This window comes from Calypte anna, chromosome Z, assembly GCF_003957555.1.
Source record: "Calypte anna isolate BGI_N300 chromosome Z, bCalAnn1_v1.p, whole genome shotgun sequence".
NCBI classification, from domain to species: domain Eukaryota; kingdom Metazoa; phylum Chordata; class Aves; order Apodiformes; family Trochilidae; genus Calypte; species Calypte anna.
In genome coordinates, this window is record NC_044274.1 from 11711426 (window position 1) to 11736937 (window position 25512).

At 44.4% G+C, this 25512-nt stretch overlaps 1 protein-coding gene across 2 annotated transcripts in view; it reads right to left on the reverse strand.

The window, feature by feature from the left end:
- Window positions 1–25512, reverse strand: part of PDZD2 (PDZ domain containing 2) — a 135246-nt gene that overhangs the window by 59467 nt on the left and 50267 nt on the right. For both annotated transcript variants that reach the window (XM_030467912.1, XM_030467911.1), the window contains exon 2: window positions 3994–4396. In XM_030467912.1, the coding sequence (XP_030323772.1) occupies window positions 3994–4396 (403 nt within the window). The remainder of the gene's footprint in view (window positions 1–3993; window positions 4397–25512) is intronic.

The window sequence follows — 25512 nt, forward strand, 5'->3', positions numbered from 1 at the left end:
CCATGCCATGTCTTCCTCCCAGTGGAAAAATGTCCAAATGCTGAGTACTATCACTTCCCCACTTGCCTTCCTTCACTGTTAAAAGCACTTTTACTCTGTCCAGTCTGCTTTACAACATTTCGACAGGTGATTGCTAAATTTGGATATGGATTTAAATCCCCTAATTACATGGATGGGATTTCAGTCCCCTGATTACATGGATGCTTACAGAAGCAAGAAGATTCAGAAGGGTTCTGGAGGTGTCCTGTTTCTTTTTTTAATGGTTGGTGTTACAGGGACTTTTCAGAGTATCCTGCTGGTGCTGGAGGAAGTGAAGGTGGCAGTCTCCTCCAGTACACTTCATCTCAAAACAAGCTTCTGGCTTCATCAATGAAAGCCTCCCATCATGCCAGTGAGATATGAATAGATTCAAGACATTCTTTAAATCTACACTCACACCCCTCAACTCATAATCCTGGTCCTCGAAACCCTTACAGTCCTACCTCTGGTCCCTGTCCATGTCATCTGTACCTGGCCACCTCTGGGAACTCTTAGGGGCTGAACAACAATGAAAGCTGTTGACAGCTCTTCCAAAACCACCATGGTAGAGAAAGTGAGAAAAAATCAAAGGACTCTGTCCTACTGGTAAATCCACTGAAACCACAAAATTGGTGGATTTTGAGGAAACCTTAGTTTCCTTTTCTTTATCATTTTTCATCTGATTGCTTCAGCCCCTCCTCATATTCCTCCTTCATCTGTGTCTTTACAATTATCAGCCTACAAAACACTGCTCTGTCTCAGTCCACTGAATTAAAGAAGTAAACTTTGATTTCTGTATTCAAGCTCCCCAATCTTCCCAGGATGTGACGGACTATTACCCTGTCCCAGAAATTGCCTGGTCTTAAATCACTGCCCACAACTCCCACTGCAGCCACCTTGTGTCCCCTCCAAGGTCAGGCCTGGTTTCCAGACCTCTGAGATCTTCCTGACAGGCAGATATTGTCTTGCTTCTTTGAATGCCCACACTTTAAAGGGCATTTAGGGTAATTCTAAAAATATTGCAATACAACTTAACCACCTGTAAACATTAAATGCTGCCTGCTAATTGACAGGTACAATATTTACTGAGGGCTGCATACCAGCAAACAACCTGGCAGGTTTGTTTACACGTACTGATAGCAATGCCAAGTGCACAGGAGAGACAGACGAAGATCTGGGAGATAAAAGCAAGCCTGAAGAAGGGGACTGACACATGCACACAAACCAGTAACACAGGAATCTCCTGGCAGGTTCACTTGACAAACAGTATTCATCTTGCCTCTCATTTCACGACTCAGCACTGCTGTCATTAGCAGTATGCAGAAGGAAAATGGGAGAACAACCCCACACTCTTAGGAGAGGAGGTAGGTACTCTGACAGCAAATGACATGGAAGAAGTGCATACATCAAAAGCACCCCTAGCACAACATCCCAAGATATCAGCCATGGGCTGCCTGCTGAGTTCAGTACAGCAGCAAATATTCGACCCCAACTCCTCTCCCCTGCTTTCATTACAGCAATGTCAAACTAACTTCCTACAGAGAGAAAAATTGTATTTTCCAGTTTCAGCAGCTCTCCAGTCTGTATCCCAGAACAGAGGAGGGGGAAGGAGCAGTGGGGAGAACCAGGGCAGCAGGGAGAACCCACTAGGTCCTCCTCCTGCAGCTGCATCCAGCAGCTTCTCAAAGCCTCTCTTCCCATTCACAGAAGACCTCTGGCCTGCTGCAGGCTGGCTCGTGTCCTCTCAAAGTGAGTACAGTGCTCCCTAAAGGCTCAGGTCTGATTGCCCTGGATATTGAATTAGTTGACGTGTGCAGGAGATGGTGAGCCTGGGACAGGCAGCAGGGATGGAGCCACTTTCCCCATGGAGAGGGTGCCCTGCCAATGCACCCTGTCCCTGCTTGGCAAGAGATAACTCATCCTGTGGCTACGAAAACTTTGGCTCATGCTTTGAAGCCTGGAAGGAGGCTGCAGCTTCTGACACAAGTGTCCATTTTCAAAACGGGCTGGATCTCATGTGCCCGAATGCCAGGTCACACTTTGAAGAAGTGAGATGTGAGGCTCTGAAGTGTCTTTATCATTTCCCTTTTTTTTTTTTAACAGGACTTTAAAAAAATTTAAAAATTGTATTCACTGTCAGTATTCAAGACATTAAGAAAGTGAATTAAGCCACTCAATACTCTGATAGCAGCCACCCAAGAATGCTGAAGTAGTGTGCTTCTTTAAGGCCTCTCGTCTTTAAAAAGCAAAGGATGAGCAAAGTATGCTATGCAGGCTCCAAATATTCACATTTCTTCGATTTCAGATGTCAGGAAAATGTAATTAATACTGACACACACAGAGGTCATATCTCTAAGCAAAATATTAACGCTGGAGGGGTGGGGGTGTTGAATTAGAAGAGAGAGAGAGAAGTAATTTTACCAAACAACTGTGTCTCCCAACAGGCTCCAGGACAGATATACCACAACTCAGCAGATTACAGCTCTTAAAATTTCCAGTGACTCAACTATGTTTTTACGTTTTGCAAAGCCACCTCATATGTACTTTGCATTAAAAACGTATTTATTGCTCACATTGATACACATATTTTCTGAATTTAACAATTTGCTTCCCAGACCAAAATTATTCAAAACTTCAAGGTAACTCTAGCATGAGATGGCTCTGGATCAAGGGTTTTTTCTTTTTAATATGTATTTATTCAGCTTTCCTCTTCCCCAAAGTAAAACTCTGATCATCATAATTTATAACATGGGTTTAATTAGACATGTTCAGACCAGACTGAGGAAGTTTTTATATGGACCAGAGCTTTCACGATACCAAATGATGTATTTATTTATTTTTTAACTTTTATTGGGCTTTTTTTTCAGAAAGACTGCAATTACGAAGCTTGCAAGAATGGTATATGAATATCCTACCCTTCTTGTTGCACCATGAAATCCAACACATCTCTCTGATGGGAAGAGCAGGTTTTCTCAGTTACACTTCTTTGAAAGCAGCACTGTTTAAAAATTGGTTTTAGCCCCTCTAACATACTTTAAGGTAAACTTGTTTAAGTTGATAGCTGCCATTATTACCATCCTGCAGTAGTATTAGGGAGCACTAATTCAGAAGACACATTCAAGCCCATGCTTCCCTCAGCAGAATTTAGTGATGAGATGTCCACCCATACTGCTCTGTTACCAGCTTTGAAGTCTTAAAACCAAAACCATCTGCTGCAGCAAGCCCCAAGCATGACAGAGAAGGGTTCATCTGTTTATACTATCAGTGTCTCTGGAAAGATTGGCAGACAGTTTTCTGGTGATGGATGCATGCTGAAACCTGATCAAGGCTTGGGTTATTTTTCTCCATCTAGCAATGCTGCAATTCTAGCCAAGCAACAAACCCCAAGATCTCCATTAGTATGAAAAGAGAAGCAATGAAAGCCCCAGTTCCAATGTCATCCCAAATATTAACAAATCTTCCATCTCATCATCTAGAAGCAAAATTCACAGTGATTTCCATGCAGTCTCCAAACACATTTTGTAACACTGTGGTCTAGTGCAGCAAAAAAGGAAGCTTCAGTTCCAACACCAACATGAGCTTTAACATGCTGTCATGCTCAGAGGGAGTTAAATATGAAGCCTCAAAAGACAAACCAACCACCTTCCACTGACACCTCCAGCCCCAGTGTTGTAAGGTCATCAGTTGTCTCAACAGAGCAAATCCCGAGACCAACCCTGGCAAGACAGAGATACAAGAACCTTTCTCTCCATCACACAAGGAGCATGACAAGAGGCTTCTCACAATTATTATTTAACTCTTTAATCTCCTTGCCTCCCTGTTTTGGACCCTGTCTGGCAGCTCAGCTCAGTGCCCCAACAGCTTGGTTTGTCATTGGGAGGCTCAGCCCAAAACAGGGAAGGCGCTCAAGAAATTCCTTTGATTAGCTGGCATGCCTGCTGCTTGCTTCTCTAGAAAAACACAAATCAAACATACCTGGGCAGACTGGTCACTGATATCTGTCACACCCCCATCCGACAGCCGGCACCGGTACTGTCCCCCCGTGCCCTGGAGCTGCTCCTCCCCGTTGCTTTCTGCTTCAGAGGTCTCTGGCTGAGCAACCTCCACCTCCATCGGAGTGCAGTGCCCGTTCCCATGCTCCGAGCCTGGCTTTTCTTTGCTGTCCTTGCTGCCTGGTGTTCTGGTGATGACCCCAAACTTCCTGGTCCTCTTCCCATTTTGAGCTACTCTGTCACTGGGCTCAGGGCTGGGCTTGGCTTTGGGGTCACAGCTGTTGCTGTTGTTTCCATTGGAGGGAGGAAGAGGAGCTTTGCGCTTGATGCGGCGCAACATGATCAGGTAGACAAAGCCGCCATTCCAGCACTGCTCGGCCAGGTAACTGCAAGGAGAAGGGATGCACAGGGATTACCAAAAAGTTTTCCTCACAATACCCAGATCCTGTCCCAGCACCCCAACATGCTGTGTCCCAGGACATCCATGCACCTTCTCAGGCAGCTAATTAGCCGGTGTGTGGGTACATCAGGACACCCTGAGGCATCAGCAAATGCTCTCTTCATTCAGTATTAGAGGCAAATAACACCAGGAACAACATCAGGAATAATAACAGCCCTACCAGCCATCCAGGCTGATCACACCACAGCGTAATACAAGAAATCGTAAAGGCCACCAAACGGGTTCCACCACCCTGACCTCCAGACATGCAGCACAGCAACATGGAAAGGTGGAGCGACCAAAGCAAAGTAAAGAAGAGAGTGTTTCCAGTGGGACATAAAAATAAATAAATAATTTTAAAAAAATTAAAAATCATGCAGACCTTATCTGTGCATGGAGCATTTCCATCTGAAATGAGCCCTTCTATTGAAACTGATCTTCTGTTTTGGTGTACATACATGCTTTGAAGGCTTCAGGGGAGGGTGGGGGGTTTGGAAATTGGCCACTGCGGTAAGTGGGAGTGCGGCCAATGGCCTCAGAACAGTGAAGAGTGGCACTACAAGGCATCCCAGCTTTCATTAAAGGACACTGGAATGGTGGGTTTCCTTTACAGCAACTATATTCCAAGGAAATCAAGAGCTATGTCATCTCAGCTGTGCGAGAGATAGCCACCAGGTTCTTGTACCAGAGCAAAATATCACCTCCCCTCCCAAAGTCCCTGGACATACTCTGCTTCTAGCAAATACTCGGTGACCTTACAGAAACTGCACCCATTGATGCAAAAGGGGAATCTAACTTCATGCCTCTTTTGGGAAAGGATATACCTCAACCCAAATTCTTGAAATATTTGGGTTCTGAGCCAAGGGTGTAACCAACTGAGAGCACAAACAAGCTGGAATTTGTACTTAGCAGGTTTGTATGTGCCCTTTCACGCTAATTTAGGTCCCCAAATAAGTTGCATTTCTTACTAGTTAATGCAGCAAGAATATCCCTGAGCATCAAACAAACCTCTGCTGCAGCTGCAATGAATACTTCTCTAACATGAAGCAGTTGCTTAACCTACAGCTATCAGAGAAGAGAAAACTAGGTGTGGAGCTAAACCACAGAAGATCCTAAAAGAGTAACAAAGCACTTGTGGCTGAGGGAGGGGGGGTGATTTAGGAGTCTTCCACCAGTTTTTTTTCCTCCTTGATGCCTGTAGGCTAATTTTCCCCTTCCCTTTCTTAGAAGTTGCTTAGCCTTAAGTATAACCCTTCAGACTTATTCCTACCCATAGGTGAGTTAATGGCAAAACAGAAAGAGTGGCTATGAAAACCCCCAAAGCAAATTTCTGCACAGAGGAGTAAGGAAAGCTCTCTCAATTACTCAAAGCAATCTGGACCAACCCAGCAGTGGCTGGAAATAACACCATGGGTGTGTGTTTCTGTCCACAGACATGAACTGACAGCTTCAGTCCACCTCTTCCCAAAGCTTAGACGTCCCTCATGAACAATATTGGCATTCAAATCACTTACATTTAATTAGGAAGACCAATACCTAAATCAATACAGCAACTACATAACCTTAAAAGCAGCCCTGGAGCAGTACAAGGGAAGGACAAGTAAGTTGGCTATGCCAGATTTCCCCAATGAAAATGAAATGGACTCCAAATTCAGGACAGTTCATTCAGCAGCAGTTTGCACCAACTTTTTTTTTTTTTTCCCCATTTTTTTTTTTTTAATTAAGAGTATTTAAATAAAGCCCAAAAATAATCTTTTTCAAAGCAGCTGAAAGAAGACAGATGACAATCCCCACTGATCGAAAAGTCTCTGCAGACAAGGTGAGATGTCTGGGTGGCCACGAGGTGACACTGGGCTCAGAGCACACTCGTGGTTGGCAGGACCCAAAGCATTAGCCTAAAAAAAACCTACAGAACTAAGATGGAAGTACTTTTTATTATCAAGTTAAAAGTAAAATTCTTTTAATCAACAGAAAAGGGGCAGTTTTGTTCCAGAAACAATATCGGCTGCCTGTTTTTCACATTTATCTTTCAACTCAAATTTCAAGGCAGCCAGTAAAGTTAATTAAAATTCATGACTTTTGCTTGCAGCAATACTACTGCACTCTGATCCATCACATAGCACTGCTTCTCCAGGCACACAGAAAAGCAGCTCCTCTTCTCATAGACCTGTGGCTTACATGGGTGCTGCCCACCCTGTTTTTATGCAGTCAGTTCTTCTGCAGGTGCACATATGAGGGTTTTTTTAAAAAACACTGATCTCTATCTCTGAACTAATTGCTGATGTATTTTTGATTGTCAGTAACCAAGTGCATGCATTAATCAACTACCTTATTTTGGAACTAAGGAGATTGAGAGGGAACTTAGCACGTGCCCCAGTGAACTAATTTTATAGAGGCTTAGAGAATTTACCATTTCACCTCCACTTGTGGCACATTTATTCTGTTCATAAAGTGTAAAGGTATGAAACAGGAAGAACAACTGAGGGGTTTTTTCCATCCACAGTTCACAGACAACCATCCCTACAGTCTGGAGTAGGGTTGCAGCAAGTGGCTGCACTGAAGTCAGCGAAGCCGTGATGATTTACTCCGTATGTCGAGATGGCCTGCATGTTCCAGGTGTGCAGCCTGTAGCAACTCATGGGTTTATGTCTTCTTGAGTACTTTAGGGCAGTTCAAAGCACTTAGTAAGATTCTATTAAAAAAAAATAGAAATGTCTTCTGTGGGTCAGTGAACAATTACCTGTGCATGGCAGCAAGTAACTGCGTACATCAGTTGATGTCAAATATTTCCAGAGAGGGTAAATCCAGCTTCTACCAGTGATGCAGTCACTGTGATGCAGTTATCATCATCTTAAAAGTTTGTGTTGTACAAAAGACCAGGCATCTCGTGCTGGAAAACCAGCAGTGGTATAAAATCAAACTTGTATGACAAGACAGGAAACTAATATATCAAGAATTTGTAGTCATTTCCTGTATTGCCCTCTCAAGACAGGCCTGAGCCACACCTAAGTTCTGCTAACTACAGCCTGCTTAGCTGGCTTCATTTTTCTTTGCTGTTTCTTCCTATTTAAGTAAGAAGCCAGAAAATGCAAGGGAAGCACAGAAAGCACTCAACACAGGACAAAACAGAGGAAAACTTGTATCAAACAAGTCTCAACCTTCAGATTTTAAACTTCTTTCTACCATTCCAGAGGGGAGTAACAGGGTGGATTCAAGAAGATGCAACTATACAGCCTCTATGCTGCAGAAAATTGTGAAAGACAGACAGGATCCAAAATCCCACTTCTCAAGGGGTTTAATGTGCACAATTCTGACAAGTGTTTTAGTAGATTTGCTCCTTGTAGAGCACTCACAGAGATTTTAGCAATCAATACACCAACACTTTCTAAAGCAGGACAGGATCAGAACTGATGAACATATGTAGCTCTTGTCAAAGATGTGTGGTCTCAGCTCCAGCCTCCAAGTTTTCACTTATTTTGAACGCAGCTTAGATGCAGAAGGTGCATGGAGCAAAAATATCCCTAATAGAGCTCTGATTGATCCTAATTTATCAAAAATGAAGAGTATAAAACTTACTAGTCCCCATTTTGGTTTGCAGGGAATTGCAGTTGTATTTGATGAAAACCCTAGATCTCATCCACTTAGTGAATGATGACAGGTAACAAATCCTGTTATCACTGATTTTAAGAATGCAAGACATTTTACCAGCTCCTCATACATCTATTAGTGTTAAGTTACTGAAACAAAACATTTTGCCAGAAAAACATCCATCCAGAGTTTCTGTATTTGCCAGTCTTTGCAAAGTAGTGTAAATTCTCATCAGCACTGCAGCAAGTCCCCTCAGATGCTGCAGCATCATCTCCCCAACCAAGGTCTAAAACATCCCTGAAACATTGTCTTGGAAACGTTTCCCACTGGCGTGCTCAGAAGAAAGGACCACCCAGCTGCTCCTGCTGCTTTGATCTAACCCTGGCACCAGCTCTGGTAGAACCCCAGCCCATATAAGACACCACCCTTAAGCAGTGGGGAAGACTTGTTCTTCTCTGTAGGAGAGAAACCATGAAAATGTTAATCCTTGAAAACAGGGAAATTCGCTGGAAACAGAGCTGGAAAGTTACTTCTTGCAAATCTCAGCCACAAGTTAGAAAACTCAACTGGTGGCTGGTATCAAGAGGCATTTTATACTCAGTGTCAGAGCCATGAAGATGCGGACACGTTCAGTTCCTTTGCAGACTATTTTTAGAGTTATGCAGCCAAATCCCATTTCTCCCCTACACAGCTGAACTGATTGCTGTGATGATAAAAACTGATAAACTCACTGAGTTTATTCCAAATACCTTGGCACACGTGTGAAGTGTCAGACTTAGAAATGGTGTCTTAGAGTAAGCAAGTCAGGTTTATATACATGTATATATTCATTTGTGTGTATATGTATAAATCTAAAGGTTTACAGACTTGAGAAGAGCGTGTTGTGACAAGCTCTCTGCCACATCCCATCTCACTTGGACAAATGCAGACGGCCACACTGAGCTACAGAAAAATGAAAGCAGACCCAGCATCCATAAGAAAGCATCTGGATCCACTTTAGGATCAGAAATATTGAAGAAGTATGTTTATTTTACACTAATAATACTATTCAGCATTTTTCCATAACTTTTCATCCTGCTACATTGGAAAGTGCTTGGGAATGATACACACGGAGCATCAGTGACATCTCGCCAGCCAGACCATCCTGCAGCTCATCAGGGCATGGAGGAGAGCTGAGATGACCACATTCAGAGCCTCTGCCTGGCCCCTCTGGGACCTGTAACAACCTTAGCAGACAGACAGACCACTATTTTTTATGCTCTTCTCTGAAAGACTGGCATGGTAAAACATCTTGAAACTCAGTCTTGTTTAAGCTAGAAAGATGAAGGGCAGTGTAGATCCTTGCAGAATTGAAACCTCCAGCCCCAAGGGGGATTTAAAAGCTAAACTAAACAAACCATCTCTCCATGACACTGGCAAATGAGCTAACTTGCTTTTCAGGTAAGGCAGGGCAAACAGATGACTAACAGTGACTGATGGAAGGGAACATGGCTCCTCATGAAACCTTCACTCTGCTGCCTGCCCTCTCCATGCCAGAACAACCAGCCCACCAAGGACTGATTTTGTCAAGCACAGGGAAAACTTTTCAGATTGCCCTGTCTTGGGACAGGAGTCAAGTCTGCCTTAATATATGCCAACAAAGAAAAGCACCAAGCTATAAAGTTTTGGGCAAACCTTTCTGCAACCAAGCTCAGAGAGGTTTCACCTTTCACCTTTGGGCTACAGGGAAACCCCATTGCCACCTCCTCCTTCCCAGAGGACTAAGCACTCCAACCACAATTTACGCCAGCAAAAAGCAACAGTGCTGATAAACCCATCTGCTACATCAACATACTCTTGTGGGCACAGAACTACAGCACACCAGGAACGAGCTTGATCCAGCATCTTGTCACCGACAAGCCCTTTCCTGCCCCGGGCTCTGCAGGCAATGGTACATGCAAGGGACACTGTGTTCTCTGCCTGCCTTTGTAAACAGGAGGAAAGGCAGAAAGGGCAAAGGAAAAGTCAGTCATGGAGCTGAGAGGCTAGCAACACTCAGGGAGGGCATTCCAACAGACCTGGGTACATAAGAGGCTTGCCATCTCCCTTTTGAGCCTGAGCAACCCTCAGCTTGTTGCCAGAGTTAAGAAGCACTTCCCCAAGTCTCACAGAGGCTGTGTTTCTCCACACCATACTGTGTTTTACTCAGAACAGCTAAAGCAGCGGCTTTCTGGAGAACAAAACTCTGAATCCATTTTTTTTTCATCTATTTGGTATTTTTCACACCAACATTTTAGAGAAGTACTGCTAGCAGCAAACAGATGGGGCAAAGTCTCATGCTCACTTTTCATCAGAGAAACTGATGAAACTGCCACCAAGCATTTATGACCAACAGCAACAAATGCTTCAGTGCTAAAGTCTGCAAGAACCCCTGGGCAAAAACACCTCTGGCAAGGCTGAGAGCAGATCCTCAGCAAGACCTCTTTGCCCCCATGAAATCCTGAACTCTCAGGAATGGTGAAAAGGAACAGAGGGAGAATGATTTTGTGGATCAACTCTGCTTGCAGCTTTTGGTGGCAGATGAGATTCAGCTCAGCCTTGCGACACAGGACTATGACTAAAGCCCGGTGAGACACCTGACTCTACCTGGTATCACTGCAATGATGTGGTTTTGGATTTGGGAGAATTGAATTCATAGAATCATAGAATCATAGAATTGGCTGGGTTGGAAGGGACCTCAGAGATCATCGAGTCCAACCCTTGAACCACCGTTGCGGTTGCTAGACCATGGCACTGAGTGCCACATCCAGTCTTTTTTTAAATATCTCCAGGGACGGAGAATCCACCACTTCAGTGGGCAGCCCATTCCAATGACGGATCACTCTTTCCGTAAAGAAATTCTTTCTAATATCTAACCTAAACTTCCCCTGGCACAACTTAAGTCCATGCCCTCTTGTCTTGTTGAAAGTCGTTTGGTAAAAGAGCCCAACCCCCACCTGGCTACACCCTCCTTTCAGGTAGTTGTAGAGAGCGATGAGGTCTCCCCTGAGCCGCCTCTTCTTTAGGCTGAACAACCCCAGTTCTCTCAGCCTCTCCTCGTAGGGTCTATGCTCGAGTCCCTTCACCAGCCTGGTTGCCCTCCTTTGGACCTGCTCCAGGACCTCGATATCCTTCCTGAACTGGGGGGCCCAGAACTGGACACAGTACTCCAGGTGTGGCCTCACGAGGGCTGAGTACAGGGGCAGAATCACTTCCTTGGACCTGCTGGCAATGCTGTTCCGGATACAGGCCAGGATGCCATTGGCTTTCTTGGCCACCTGGGCACACTGCTGGCTCATGTTCAGCTTCTTCCCTTGCTGTGCTACAGCTCCCTCACAGGACCCCAGGCAAGTCTTTCCACAAAAAAACAGGGCCAGCAACATGTCTTATCCCACAGAGTTGCTGCAAGGTCTAAGCTGGTGAAGCCACTGGCTTTAAGTATTACAGTTTCACAAACACCTTACATCTGTGATTAGGAAACACCAAACAACATCACAGCATTCCTCCCACCCCATATCCTGCTGAGATATATCCTGGCACACTCATTCGGGTAACAGCACAAATGAACCCAATGAGGGAACCAATTCAGCTTGAAATTTACCCAGCCAAGGCAAACTTTCAAAAAATCAGAACTCCAGATGGGGAGTTTAAACCCAGCCCAGTGCTCTGACAGGGACAGAAGAAGCAGGGGTTGTTGGTGGTAGGGGACTATGTTTCTTCTCTTGCCAGCAGCACCTGAGAATGGCTTGGAGGGTTACGGCCCAAGGGAAGGGAGTTGCACACAGAGCTGGCAGAGATCCTGGCTGGCTCTGGGTGAATGGTATGCATACCTCCAGTTTCTACAACTGAAAGGATAGGCATCTTCACTGCAGAGAAAAAGCCCAGGTCAGTCACATTCTCATTGTGGATGTGGAAAGAAGACAGGCTAGATCACTGCAATTATGTGGAGCAGCACAAAGAAAACCCAAAACATTTCTGCCCTGCAGTTTGTGATGATGCCTCAGAAGCCTGTGCAGAGCTTTGAGAGATAGACAGGCTGATCAGGGATCTTCAAAACACCCAACATTTGGATGCAGGACATGAATGGCCACACTGAGACTCCCCCTTTCAACACAAACATCGGAGGAGGATAAGTTGAGGAGCTGCACAGCTTTTCCACACCAGGGGAACCCCCCAAGCACTGACAGACATCCTAAACCTAGCAGATTATGCAACCGCAGTCATCTGGCCCCAAGGGACAACAGAAAATCCTTTGGGATTTGGTGATTCATTGGCTGTGCTGACAGAACAGAGGAGTGACACTGCATTTAGGCTGCTGAGATTTTGGACTCAAGCTTTACAAAGGACCTGATCCTACTAAACATACAACTCCCACAACTGCATCCAAAAAGTCCTGAGAGACAGGCAAATGGTACTTTTTGGGTTTCTGTCCTTGAGACAGATGGTTGGGTGTGAAGGAGACAAATTCTATTTGTTACTTGTTTAAAGACAGTGTACAAAGAGAAGTGGTCTAATCCAGCCAGCCACTGTGGCAATGAATTTTCCAATTTGTTAGATCATAACTGTGCTGCAAACAGACAGCTGGATACAATGCCTTCTTCATAAAACACCATTTCCATTTATGAGAAAACTGAGTAATTTAAAATGACCGGTTATCAGTTTAGAAAAACTAAGTACTAGCTTTCCACCTTTGCTGTAACAGGACAAAATTACCAAGTTAAAACAGAGCAGCAGCACCTGCAGTTACTCCTTTATCTTACTCATGTTACTGCTGTTCAAATCCACCTCAATAATTTCCTGCCCTTCTGCAGACACTCATGCTCTTGAATCTCCAGGCGATTCAAGCACAAGCTTTTTGTCTGGTGTCCTGTGCAGCTGCTCCTCATTCACAGTTACTCTCTATGTAACTGCTTTCTTCTTGAGGACTCACGGAGAGTTTTGCACCTCCTCTGTGCTTTTCCCAATTCACCATCCTCCTGGAGCTCAGAGGTGGACATGCCCTCCCCACAGGCATATTTGGTTGCTTCATGCCTCTTGGTAATGCAGCTGCAACACAGAGGTGTAAGGGTGCAGTCATCTCTCTAAATCCACCTCTTGACGGAAATGCTACCACTGACAACAAGAATTTTTCCCCTTGTTCCATCTTTATCACATTTTCCAAAATGCCTTGACTTGACTGTGCTCCAGATGAACGTTCATGAGCTTCTGCTCCACTGGACCTCACTAAAGTGAATACAAAGTAACCCCAAAAAAGCCTTACAGCAGTCAGGTCTCAGCAGTTTAGAATGGCAGAATTTTGTTTGGAGAACACATTTAAGGTCATCATGTCCAATTTTTAACACTGCCAAGTCCACATCCTACTGACTACCTCTCCTTTATAAGTTTCATCCTGCATATCACCTCTCCTTTGGGGTATAATACTGCCTAACACAAACATGGGGTAAATTGCCTCATGCCCCTCATAAGTATTCTACAGTGTGTTCAACAGAAGAAAGTCTGCAAAGACTACGAGGTCTATGCATAATTTTCTGCTTCAGAAGAAGTGCAAGGACCCAATCAGACAAGACTTGCTTGTAGAGCATGCCCAGCACACACACTGGAATACAAACAAATTCCAGTTTACTTTTTGCCATCCAGTGTAAGTTAAAAAGCTGCTGTTAATTGCAGAGCTGCAACATGTCATCGTGAGTGGAGATGACTAGCTTTTTTAAAAAACAAGACTTTTGAATTAGACAACGAATCTCAGGAATGTGATTGAAGAGGCACCAGTGAGAACAAGTCAAAATGAAAATGTTACTTTATTGCAAACTGATCTTCACTGAGCTCTACTTCTTTGAAAATCTTCAGTCCTGCACAGCAGTGATTTTACTTCTCTGCACTGTTCCTCCTGAGGTGTGAGACTCACTCCATAATGGTAATCCCAAATAAATTCACTTTTGCAAAACATGAAACCAATCACCCAACTGGAGAGCACACATTCCTCACATAAGAATCAAGGAAGAGGTCAAAAGCTATCCACGTATGACCCATTTACAAAGTATGTACAGTGTGTAATGCTTCTCCCACTTCACCTTGACTCCACAAACCTGTCACTGTGTTTCACACCTTGCCACCCTATTTCCAGGGTGTGAAAAATAAGGGTTTAAAATTGTAGGTTATTGTTTTGTTGAGTGTATCTTTCAGTTTGGTAGTGTTTGTTTGGTCAGTTTGTTGAGACAGTTTGTTGTGTCCTGTTGTTTTGGGGTGTATTTGTAAGTGTATGTTTAAGGAACAAAAGCCAGACAAACAGGAGGAGTGGCCGACTGCAGGGGCCCGCGAAACGGACGTAACATGAAACCATTCCCCTCAGCAGCAGAGCGAAGCCCGCGAAATGTGAAACCGTTCCCATCGACAACAGAGAGAAGCCCGAGAAGCACGAACCAGTGCTGGGAGAGCCCGCGGTTTGGGAACCAATGATGAACTGATGGGAGACTGAGGGGAAGGGCTTTGTGAAAAGTATAAAGGGCCGGCTTCACCTTATTGAAGGTGCGAGCCGGTGGTGGGGCTGCGGCCCCTCCGGCCGCCCAGCGTGCTGCAGCACGCTGCTTTACTTGCATCTCTCTCAATAAAAAGTTTTTGAATCATGTCAGCGTTTTTGACACAGGGCCCTCCAGCCTTCATCCAGGCTATTTTAGTATCATCTCTCTAAAACAACTTCTAAACTCACATCCTTCCCTCTTCCCCCCTGCAAAACTCATATCTAATTCTGCCTCTGGTTTCCAATCACACCAGGCAGCAGTGACAGCCAGCAGTAGATTTAAGCTTAGAGAAATGGTTTGTACTTAAAGAATTGAAAGTCTTACTGTCATCTGCAGTCACATCACTGGCCCAAGGGAAGCAAAAGGCAGAAGTGTTTTGGCAAACCACACTCTTTAGGTTTCAGCGTAAGTTATAATTCCCGAAGTACCTCTTTCCACTGCAAGTGAAGGTTTTGGATGTATTCAAGTAATGGCAACGAGGGCCAGAAAGTTTACTCAAGTGCATTTTACAACAGGAAGCAGTTAGAAGAGACTTATTTTCAATGCTTTTGCAAGCTTACTTGAGCTCCTGAGAGGAGGTCTATTAACAGAGAGTGACCAGGCTTCAAATAACCCTGCAACTGCTTGCAGGCAGATAGGGAAGGAACACATTCACAACTCTTAGATTTACTTGAGGAGGCCAATTTTAGCAGGCTATTTGCCTTCAAAAGACAGCGTGGTTTTGACTATTTTCTGGGATTCTTCATAATACTGAAAAAATGGTAGCTACTTCATCAGCTGTTCCTTCCTTACCAAAGGGGAGCAACGCCTGTCATTCAGCATCCTCAGATCTTGCGATTTGGCCATGAGGCTAACAAAGCCAGAAACACATATTTAAGATGAGAAATCTGGCTCTCTATTAATGGCAAAAACGAAACCCTAACCCTCTGTGGGAGCAGGGGAAAAGTCTGCAAGTGTGATCTGATAACAGTATAAATCCTTAAGACAGGGAAAAAAAGCCTACACTGGTACACACAATCCCCGCCCATGTACATTACTTTTTGTGACTTTAGGACAGACTTTGGGCTGCAAGAGGCCTGAGGAAGAAGGGAAAAAGACTGAATTTTCCATGAGCATGTTCCTGGTGGCGAGGTCCTCAACATGCTCCACACTGTGGTCGTGGACTGTAGGAGAATATGTCAACCTGGCCCCCAGGCACAGCCCCTCCAGCCTGCCTGCAGTGCTGCATTTCACTTGCAGACACTCTCACAGAGGACAGTTCTCTTTTGAGGACCTTTGCCTGCAGGGCCAGGAGGTTTATTTAGCTATTTAACATCACTGCTTTGTTCTTGGCCGTGACGACAGGCTGCACATACAGTAAATCCCAGGGATGAACTGCTTTCTGCTCTGACTATGGGCTTGCTGAACTGTGCTTCCTCTGCAAGCTGTGACAGGTTTCTATAATAACCTCGCACAAAGCACCGTCTCTCTTGCTCAACAGTTTCCGTCAGTCACACCAAACCCTTCCTCTCCCACTGCCTAAATACATCATTGATATTCCTGACATTTGGCCAGAAAAAAGGACTCACCCTCTCTAAAACAAGCGAGCCATGCTGATTCTCACTCACTTTTACAATTACCTGTGAGCACAAACATTTCCCATCCAAACTCCTCAGTGACTGGTCTGGGATTATTTTTGCCCAGGCAAGTACATTGCTTTGAATTCAAGCACTTCACTCATGGATGCTCAGAATTCCCAGGCAGAGGCAGATGACCAGCAAACAAGAGCAACTACCAGCTTACTGTGGGTGGTACCAACCTGAGCGAAAGAAAGTCATCCCTGCCAGGGTGACAGCCACCCCCAGGACGACACCTCCACCAACAATGCATGCTCCCAAACCCCTTCACTCAAGTAAATTTAAAAAGTACAGTCATGACTGCAACAAAACAGTTTGCAAGGGGAGGAGCTGGGTAATGCCTGATATATATGTGCCTGTCTGTAGTACATTGCCTCTTTCCTTGGATGCTCACATTACAAACCAGCTTCTAATTTCACCCTCACTTTCTGCTTTCACCACAGTGAGTTTGGACAAGGCCAAAAGGGAGAAGAACTAATGAACACAAACAGCAGAGGCCATAAACATTTCCTAACTTTCACTTGGTTTTACAACACAAACAAGACACACATGCCCTCTTCCTGAGGGCCAGTGGATTACTGCTTGCAGATGATTTCAGATTCCCAACCAACTCTTTGCACACAATGAGCTTTCTGGATTTAACACAGATTTTGCAGCCTGCTTTAACCACTCCACCAGCTACAAATACATGGGAATCTCTTTGGCTGGCTATGATTGGGGCTGCAACCCCAGAAACTGCCTTGGATGGGACAGTACCCAACAGTAGCCCTAAGAGCAAATGTTATTTAAAGTCAGAAGAGTGGATGGGACTCTGCCTTCTGCATCTATTCACATAACCAACTGGCTTTTGCAAGCAGCAAATCAGCCCCCCACAAGCTGCTGCTGCAACTAAAACACACCAGGGTTTGCCCCAAGTTGCAACTTCACTCAGTTTTGTCACATGTAACACATATGCAATCCATCACGGGACATGACAGTACTGGAAAAAAACAGATTCAACTTATCCAATTAAAAAATGAATGGAGGTTGCAAGCTCAACCCCATCCTGCTCTGAGATACCATTCCACAGTGTTTCTGACTAAGCATGCCCCTGGAACCCCTTGCAGCACCATCACAACATGACAACAGTGAGGCTTTGAAATTGATTTATCTTCCCCACAAGCTGAGAAAGGAGTTTTCTGCAGCCCTGAGCCATCTTCTGAGCAGGGATTGATGCTGCCACTCAAAAGTGACCATGTGTAGTTCAGCCCAGCGATTGGTCAGGACTGAATCTCTTAACACCACATTATCATATGCTGCTCATTTGAGAAGGCCCCCAGGCATAAATATTGAGGCTCCCTACTGCCAAGGGTAGGACATGTCCCACATGAGGGCCTTGTTGGAGACAGGATCCCACCCCATCACCAGAAATTACAGAGTCCCTTGAGGTTGCTGCTTTGGCTTGCAGAAACATTTGGTGCCATGGCCCCTGGGGCTGGCAGCCTCAAGCCTCTGCAGGTATCAAGGTTTAATGCTGGGCTGGCAATTAAACAAATGACAGATGCTCGCTATTAACCCCTCTCCCTTCTTAGGAAAGAAAAGAGAATAACGGAGATAGACATGTGGGTTGGAAACTAAACTACACAGCTTTAATGAAAACAACAATGATGAAAAATAATATAATGAAGTAAGTACAAATATATTCAAAACCACTCGTGGGAGGGCTGCAGGTGTGACCCCTTTTCACCCCTTTTTTCCAGGAACACAAGAAGCTGAGTAATTTAGAAGAATTTAGCAGAACATTCAGCAGAACCAAGTGGTAACCTTGGTTCTGCATGCCATTCTCCAGTGATGAACAGTTATCAGTCCTAGCAGTAATTATCAGTCCTTTTCAGTCAGCACTAAAGAACACACTGCTAATTTCAAAAAAGCAGAGCTACTTAGAAGAGATTTCACTGAAAAGCAAAACCACTAGAAAAAGAAAATTGGTTCTGTGCTGGCTCAGAGCAATACAGCAGGTTAGAACACTCCCAGAGGCAAAGCAGAGGGTGTGCCTTGGCAAGGTGTGCTGGATGGTGAGGAGGAGCTGCAGGAGCCCTGCTCGCCTTGCAGGGTGCAGATGAGAAGATGGCCATGGGCACCCTCATCCTTTCTGCCTGCCACCCCCTGGGGCTGTAAAACATCTCCTTGCTGCCAGGGCACTGCCAGGGCACCAGAAAGACAGAGCCAGGGGAATTGAGGACACACTGCTCTGCACTGTGGCTGTAGCAGCCAATACGTCACACTATCAACTCCCTTTCCTGGAGCAACACAAAATACAGAACCATTGTCCTCCTTTTTTTTTTTTTTTTTTTTTTTTAGGATCCTCTCAGAAATCTCCAGCCTTGGCAGGAGACAGACCAGCACCACGTCACAAGAAATCCCCTGTAAGCCTTTTGATGACTTTCATCTATTATTCACTTACTGCAAATCCTTGCCATTAACCAACTGCACTAAGGGAATCCGAACTTTCAAATCCACAAATCTCCTAATAACTATGGCTGCTTTATACACACTTCAGGATTAGCTATGTCATCTGGTTAGAAACTCGAAGCTGCTGTTCGTTATTGGATTGAAGCTGCTTGCAAACAGTGAAGAGATTGATAATACTGACACTGATTTCAATGGTGCAGGAGCATTCATTACATGACATCCTCCTCCTGGACACATCAAGCCCAGTGGCACAAATTTATGCTGTGCTACTGTGCCAAAGACCCAGAAACCTCCCTCGAGCACACTAACACCAATTCTAGCAGACAGCATTGGAATAAACTCGGCTGCAAGCATGTTTGGGCTTCACACTGGCTCCTAGCATGCAAAATGAAGGCAGCTTTACAACTAGCTGCTCTGCAAATTAAGAGTGCCTTTAGTTGCTTTGAAAAATAAGAGCTTACTTAGTACATCAGCTTCTTCAAAGAGCCTTCAGACTAATTAGCCATACTGATTTACTATTAAAATACGGAGCTTACATGCAATACTCCTGACAATAAAAGAGCTGACGCTTTACTAACAAAAATATAGAATTAGCACAAACTTCACAAACTTCATCGAATGGATTTTCCTATAGGCTTCAATTTATATCTCAAGCTCAGTATTCTCCTTTCCTGCAGTGGATGTGGGAATTCACTTACTTCATTTGTAAGTTCAAAGCAGTAGTAATTTCTAGCCCGTGTGCAAATCAAGAGTTTGAATATTCAGCAGAGACAGGGTGAGGGGATGGAAGACAGTCACACAAGACACTGAAAACAAACACAAAAGAGGCATATAAAAAATAAAGATGGTAAAAAAAATAGTTACTGTACTACCACCTAGCAGTACAGCTGCTCCAGATCAACTTTTACAGTAAAGGCCGGGGGGAAGGTTGCTTAATTTAGTGCAAAGGACACATGAGCCAGAGGCAAGCCTTCCCTCTTAGATGCAGATAGGCTGTCAAGCACAACAAAGTTTACAAACCCCCACAAGATATGCAAAGCTCAGACAAGCAGACTTGCAAGGCTCACAGATTTTAATTCTGAGAGTTTCTGCCCATCCCTACTTCTAACAGAGCAGGTTTATTTGGTAGATAAGCCTTTGCTACTTAAAAAAAAAATTTAAAAATATTCAAAGGCAACATCATCACAGGAAAAGAAATTTCCTTTCCTCTTTTGACTTCTTTTCATCTGCTCCATGTACAGGTTTACTTACAGCAACAACCAGCAGGTAGGCATCCAAGGGCTCAGCACTGATCCTGCTCCCTCCAAACCCGCTTCCTCTCCTCCTCCTCTTTCTTCTCCTTCTCCTTCTCCTTCTCCTTCTCCTTCTCCTTCTCCTTCTCCTTCTCCTTCTCCTTCTCCTTCTCCTTCTCCTTCTCCTCCTCGTCCTCCTCCTTCTCCTTCTCCTTCTCCTTCTCCTTCTCCTTCTCCTTCTCCTTCTCCTTCTCCTTCTCCTTCTCCTTCTCCTTCTCCTTCTCCTCCTCTTCCTCCTCCTCCTCCTCTTTCTCCTTCTCCTTCTCCTCCTTCTCCTCCTCCTCCTACTTCTCCATCACCTGCCCCACCCACAGTACCCAAGTTCTTCCAGGAGCTCTTCCATCTCACTTCCCTTCCCAAGGGAACTGACATCTCTTTCTCTAAGGGTGTTACAAATCCCATTTTTGAATTTCAGAGCAGAACTGGGCAAGAAAAAAAAGATGCAAGTCCCAACAGAAGAGGGGAAACTAAAAATTCCCATTACAAATCACCAACAACTACTTCATTATTAGCTTATAACATGCCATAAAGGTAATTTCCTTCCCCTCCCCTTGCTAAACTTTCACTGAAGGTATTGATTGGACTTGTCAGCGTGTTCTCACATAAGACTGAATTTAGTTAAATGAAACACAGCCAACAAGACAGCAGGTATTGGATGCCTGCTTGAAAACAACAAGCAGCAACATGCACAGGCAGTCAGTATAACCAAAAGGAGGATGCTCCATAATGTGTTTTGCAACTGCTATCTGCACAGAAAAAGCCAGAAGCAGACTTTAACCAGCAGCTCTCTGCAAGTAGCAGGACAGCAGCAGAGCAGATACTGAATCTTATTTCACATGCTGGATCAGAGTTTAATCTGAGCAGCAGCAACATAAATCCAGAGGGGCTCTATTAAAAAACAGCACAGTGACTCATCCCATGGAGAGAAGCATATATTCTGACTCTGGGCACTGCTATATTCCTGAAGAAAGCCTTTTGTTTAGCAACAAGAATTTCTTTGTTGGACAAACTGGGGGCTGGATCACATCCCTGTGTCAAGACATTTCTGCTCCTCTAGCAACAATGAAGGGCATTAGACAGCCCACATGCAATGCCAGAGAAATATTAGCTATACATGTACATGCCAAGCAACTCTGCCACAGGCATTGTAATGCAGTGCTATTTTCAACCTTCCCAAAACAGCCACTGCAACCCTACAGCAACCCTAAGCCTGTCCTAATCCACCCAAATCTCCTGCAACAAAACCTTGACAACCCCTCATGCTCCCCCCAAAAATATGGGCTCTTTGCCACCTGTCTCACAGGACCAGGATTTCCTTCCCGAAGCGTGGTGATGGCTCAGAGCCAGAGCTGCTCCTTCACAGTCCTTCAGGAAGCTTTGCCAAGAAGAGCAAAGGGTCTTTGTCTGGACACATGCCACTAACTAGGAGGTACAAGACTGTCCTCACCTCCCCAGGGGCTTCCTGCTTCCACTTTTGGCTAAATATCATCCTTCAGCAGCATGGAGTTTTTTGGTTTATTGCCTCCAAAATTAAAGCAATTCAGTATAACAGCTACTTTTAAAGACATAAATACTTCCCCTGAAAACCCTACCTAGAGGCCCTTGTTTTCAATGATAAAGCCAATTTGTGTGTGTCTTACTTGCTGGCATTTACAAAGGTGAAAAGCATGAAAACGCAAGTTCTCCATTTTCTGTGCTCGCGGAAGTCACACACAGCAGATAATCTCAACAAATTGCCCCTGAGAACGACAGACACTTCAGCAGCCACATGCACCCCAGAAATAAAAGACCCACATACATCTTAATCGCCGATGTGCCCTGTTACCATGACAATCGCTCTCAAACACACACACACACACACACACACACATGCACCATTATGCATTAGGACTGAAGTATTAAAAACCAGAAAAACACCCAAACCAAAGGATGGGCACCTGTTGATCCACGCCTTTTTATTTGGTGCTATCTTGATGCTGAGGCGCTGTTAACAGCTTGATCTGTTATAAAACATAAGACCTTAAAATTAGCTAGCCACAGCCTTTACTCTGAAATATGGTAGCACTTACGCTCCCATGAACAATTTCTCTTTGGCTGGGATATTTGCCCTCACATCTACCAAATAAAGAACCATACACACTTACAAAGTATAAACTCTCGTCATAGAGATGCCATACAAGCACCATATGTTTTATGCATCATGCCAGGAGGAAGTCATGAATATGACTGAGATACTACAGCATCCACATATATGTAACATGGTTTAGAAACAAATCCTATGTAGTATTAAGGGACAAAATTCTGCCATGTGCTAGGGGAGTGGTTTTGGTTACCTATCAGTTTGGGTGCCAAGTCCAAGTCTGGGGCCTGGAGATGCTTACCAGAACACTTGTTAAATCTAAGATACAAGAGGATGTAAGACTTAGCACTGAATGCAGGACAATGATTTAGATATTAATAAAAGTAACAGGATAGATATCAAACTCCAAAAGATTGATTCAAGTCCTACTGGACTTTTCCACCTATCCTTTACATATATTATGTGTATACTCCATGCAATAAAGCATAAAGTCTTTCATCACCTCTATGGGACAGAGCCAGCACCAGATTTGTTGTCTCATTATGTTGTTTTCAAACTCCCATTTCATTTGAGCAAGCAGAATTGCCCTGTTAATGCAGTTACTGCATTTTTTAAATGCAAGATACTACATGTCCTCGAAAGCAGAGCTGGTCTAAGCTGCCTGTGCTACCAGAAGGCACAAGGGGACAAGCGGCAGCACTGTCATCACAAAGCCCTCCTTATAGTGTTTCTACACTAAAGCCCCTCACTCTAGGGAAGTTTTTGGCATGACCCCTATAGAAATTTGCTGGCAAACAACAGAGGAAGATTTTTGTCAGCTCTCCAGATATTCCTGCCTCTTGAAAATCTCAACATATCTTCTAGTTTGGAGGTTGTCCTTCCTCTCCTAACTTTTTTCTCTCAACCCCTCCACAGTTGCACATTTTTGCAAGGGAAGAAAGGAGAGAAGAACAAGTTCTTTCTCTGTTTCTCCTAAATACAAGCAGACACTGGGAGAGCAAGGCAGCTCCTTGTTCAAGCGAGGAGAACGCAAAACCAAAGCATGAAGCCAACAATCTGATCGATACTCTTTGATTAAATTAGCTTTGGACCATGCTCAAAGCCAATGCCTTAGAAAAGTCGCCACAGGCAAATTCAGTTTGCAAGAGGGATTATTTTCACTACCTGAGAAATAAAAAAGACAGCCTAAAGGGACTGAGAACAAATCTACCACCTAGAGAGACTTGCCTTCAGCAAAGCAACAGTCAGCTGACTTACCTAATAGTTTAGCTCTTAAAAAGAAAAAACAGCTATCACACCAAATTTATTGATAAATTCTGTACCACTTCAATTGTGTGTTTCAACTTAATTCATATATTCTTATTTTTCTTTTGTACCCTCCCAAGTCAGTTCTTCAGACAGCAAGGCAGAATTAGGGCCTAAGCAGGCTCACCCAACAGCTCCGACAATAAACTTTCCAGCTCACAAAAACTATTAGCTGCACAGAAAAGCTTGTTACCTCCTCCAGTTTACTACATTTTATCTAAAAATCAAGGTCTCTACACATAGCTATGAAATACAGCTGTTAATAGAACACACCAGCAATTCACATCTACCATGTTTAAAGGTCTATATAGGCTTGCCAATATACATATATTAATCCTCATGTACTGGAACCAGACTAGAAGCTAAAACCCAGGGCAAGAGGCTTGAAGTAGCAGCCCGGATACAATTCCAAACCTGGGAGTTTAAACTTGTATTTAATCATCATTACTCAAACACAATGAAGGGCAGGCAGGCTTTAAATCCCTATTAGATTTACCAACTGAATAATTTAACTGTGTTCTAATTTCTTAGTACTTTTACCAGCCCCCTCACACAGGATTAGAAATGGAGATCTTAAACCTATGGAAATTAAAACTGTAGTTGGACACTTGCTCTTTATCATTGGTGACACCTCCAAGAGAGGTCAACCACCCCTGCAGATTTGTGTGCCAGCTCCTGAATTTCACCCTCAAATGAGCAGTGAAGCCTACAGTGGAAACTCAGTGGAAGTTAGGAGCTGGCAAGGGTCTCCCTGTTCATCCCTTTGTACCCTGCTACATGCTACTCAATGTCTGCTAACACATCTTTGGCAGCCACATCACAGAATATCTTCACTGATGGTCAAAAATACGCATGACAGAGCATTTAATGAGTTCAATGTGAAATAAATTAATTCAAATCATGACCTCACGGCATTGACAGTGAATTAATCCCTTATGCCAAACAGCACAAGGAGGATACAGCTGGAGAACCAGAGCCTCTCAGGACACTTGCTGATGGGGGCAAACCGAGCTTTTGGACATACTCCACCCTGCAGCAGCTAGGAGAATGAAGCACCTGCATCCCTGAAATTCAGCTCCAGCTTCCACCTTTGATAATGTCTGAGGAGCACCAGGATCTGCAGCTCCCAGGGTTGCCCTTTAATCCCTTCACTGGAGGCCAACAAGGTGTGAGCATGGCACCATGAAGAGCTCTGGTCTCAACAGGGTCACTTCAGAGATATGACACAAAAAATATAGAGATACCTGTGGCTCTGCTGGGGTCTTGACTGCCTGCTCTGCTCCTCAGTCAGCAGTGGAGAAAAAAAAACAGATTGTGCATGCCACATGAATTGCTACTGGAAATATCTGCCAGTTTTGCACAGACAAACCTATTCCATAGTTGGAAAATAACAAGCTCTTAAGCATCTTCAGACTATCTGACCAGGGCTAATGTAGGCAGGGATCAAACCACTATCAATGTCAGGAGAGCTCCACAAAGCTGCCAGCACCATGCACTGACCACAGACAGGAGACCCACGGTGCCCACTGCTGCCTAAAGCTGCCTGTATGTAGAGAGACAAGTTAAACCAGGTGCCTCGAATTGCCAGTGAGTGGGTGTGAGTCCACCTGTGCCTGATTAGGACAGGCCCCTATTGGGCATGAGCAAGACCAGGGGGCCAATAAAGGTGGGACACACACCCACAGAGGAAGCTTAGCTCACTCTGGTGTGAGGCATGGAGAGGTCAGCAGCTCGTCGAGCCTCTGGAACAAGAAAGGCTCTTCCCGCTACACTTCTACCCTGGAAGCGCTGTGTGGTGGCTGGAGTCCTGGAAGAGACCAGCAGCTCGTCGAGCTTCAGGAGCAAGAATGGCTCCTTCCGCTACACCTGTACACACTGGTGTTCAGTCAGGGAAAGTATGGACATGACTGCACTAACAGATCTTTACCACTCAGGTTATACCTGTTCTGCTACCCATCTTCAAGTTTGATCCAAACCATCTTCTCATTACCCCTGCTAACTGAGATTTAGCTGTATGTGAATGACAATAAGCCCACACCCAGCACGATACACTTCCTTCTTTGTACAATACATTAAAAACTGTACTTACACCATCACTACTGGAATGTAGTGCAACAGCTGGCTAAGGCTCCTGGACAGACAGATAAGGGGTTTTTGTGTTGAAGGACTGAGAAAAGTGAGTGGGTTTGAGTTTC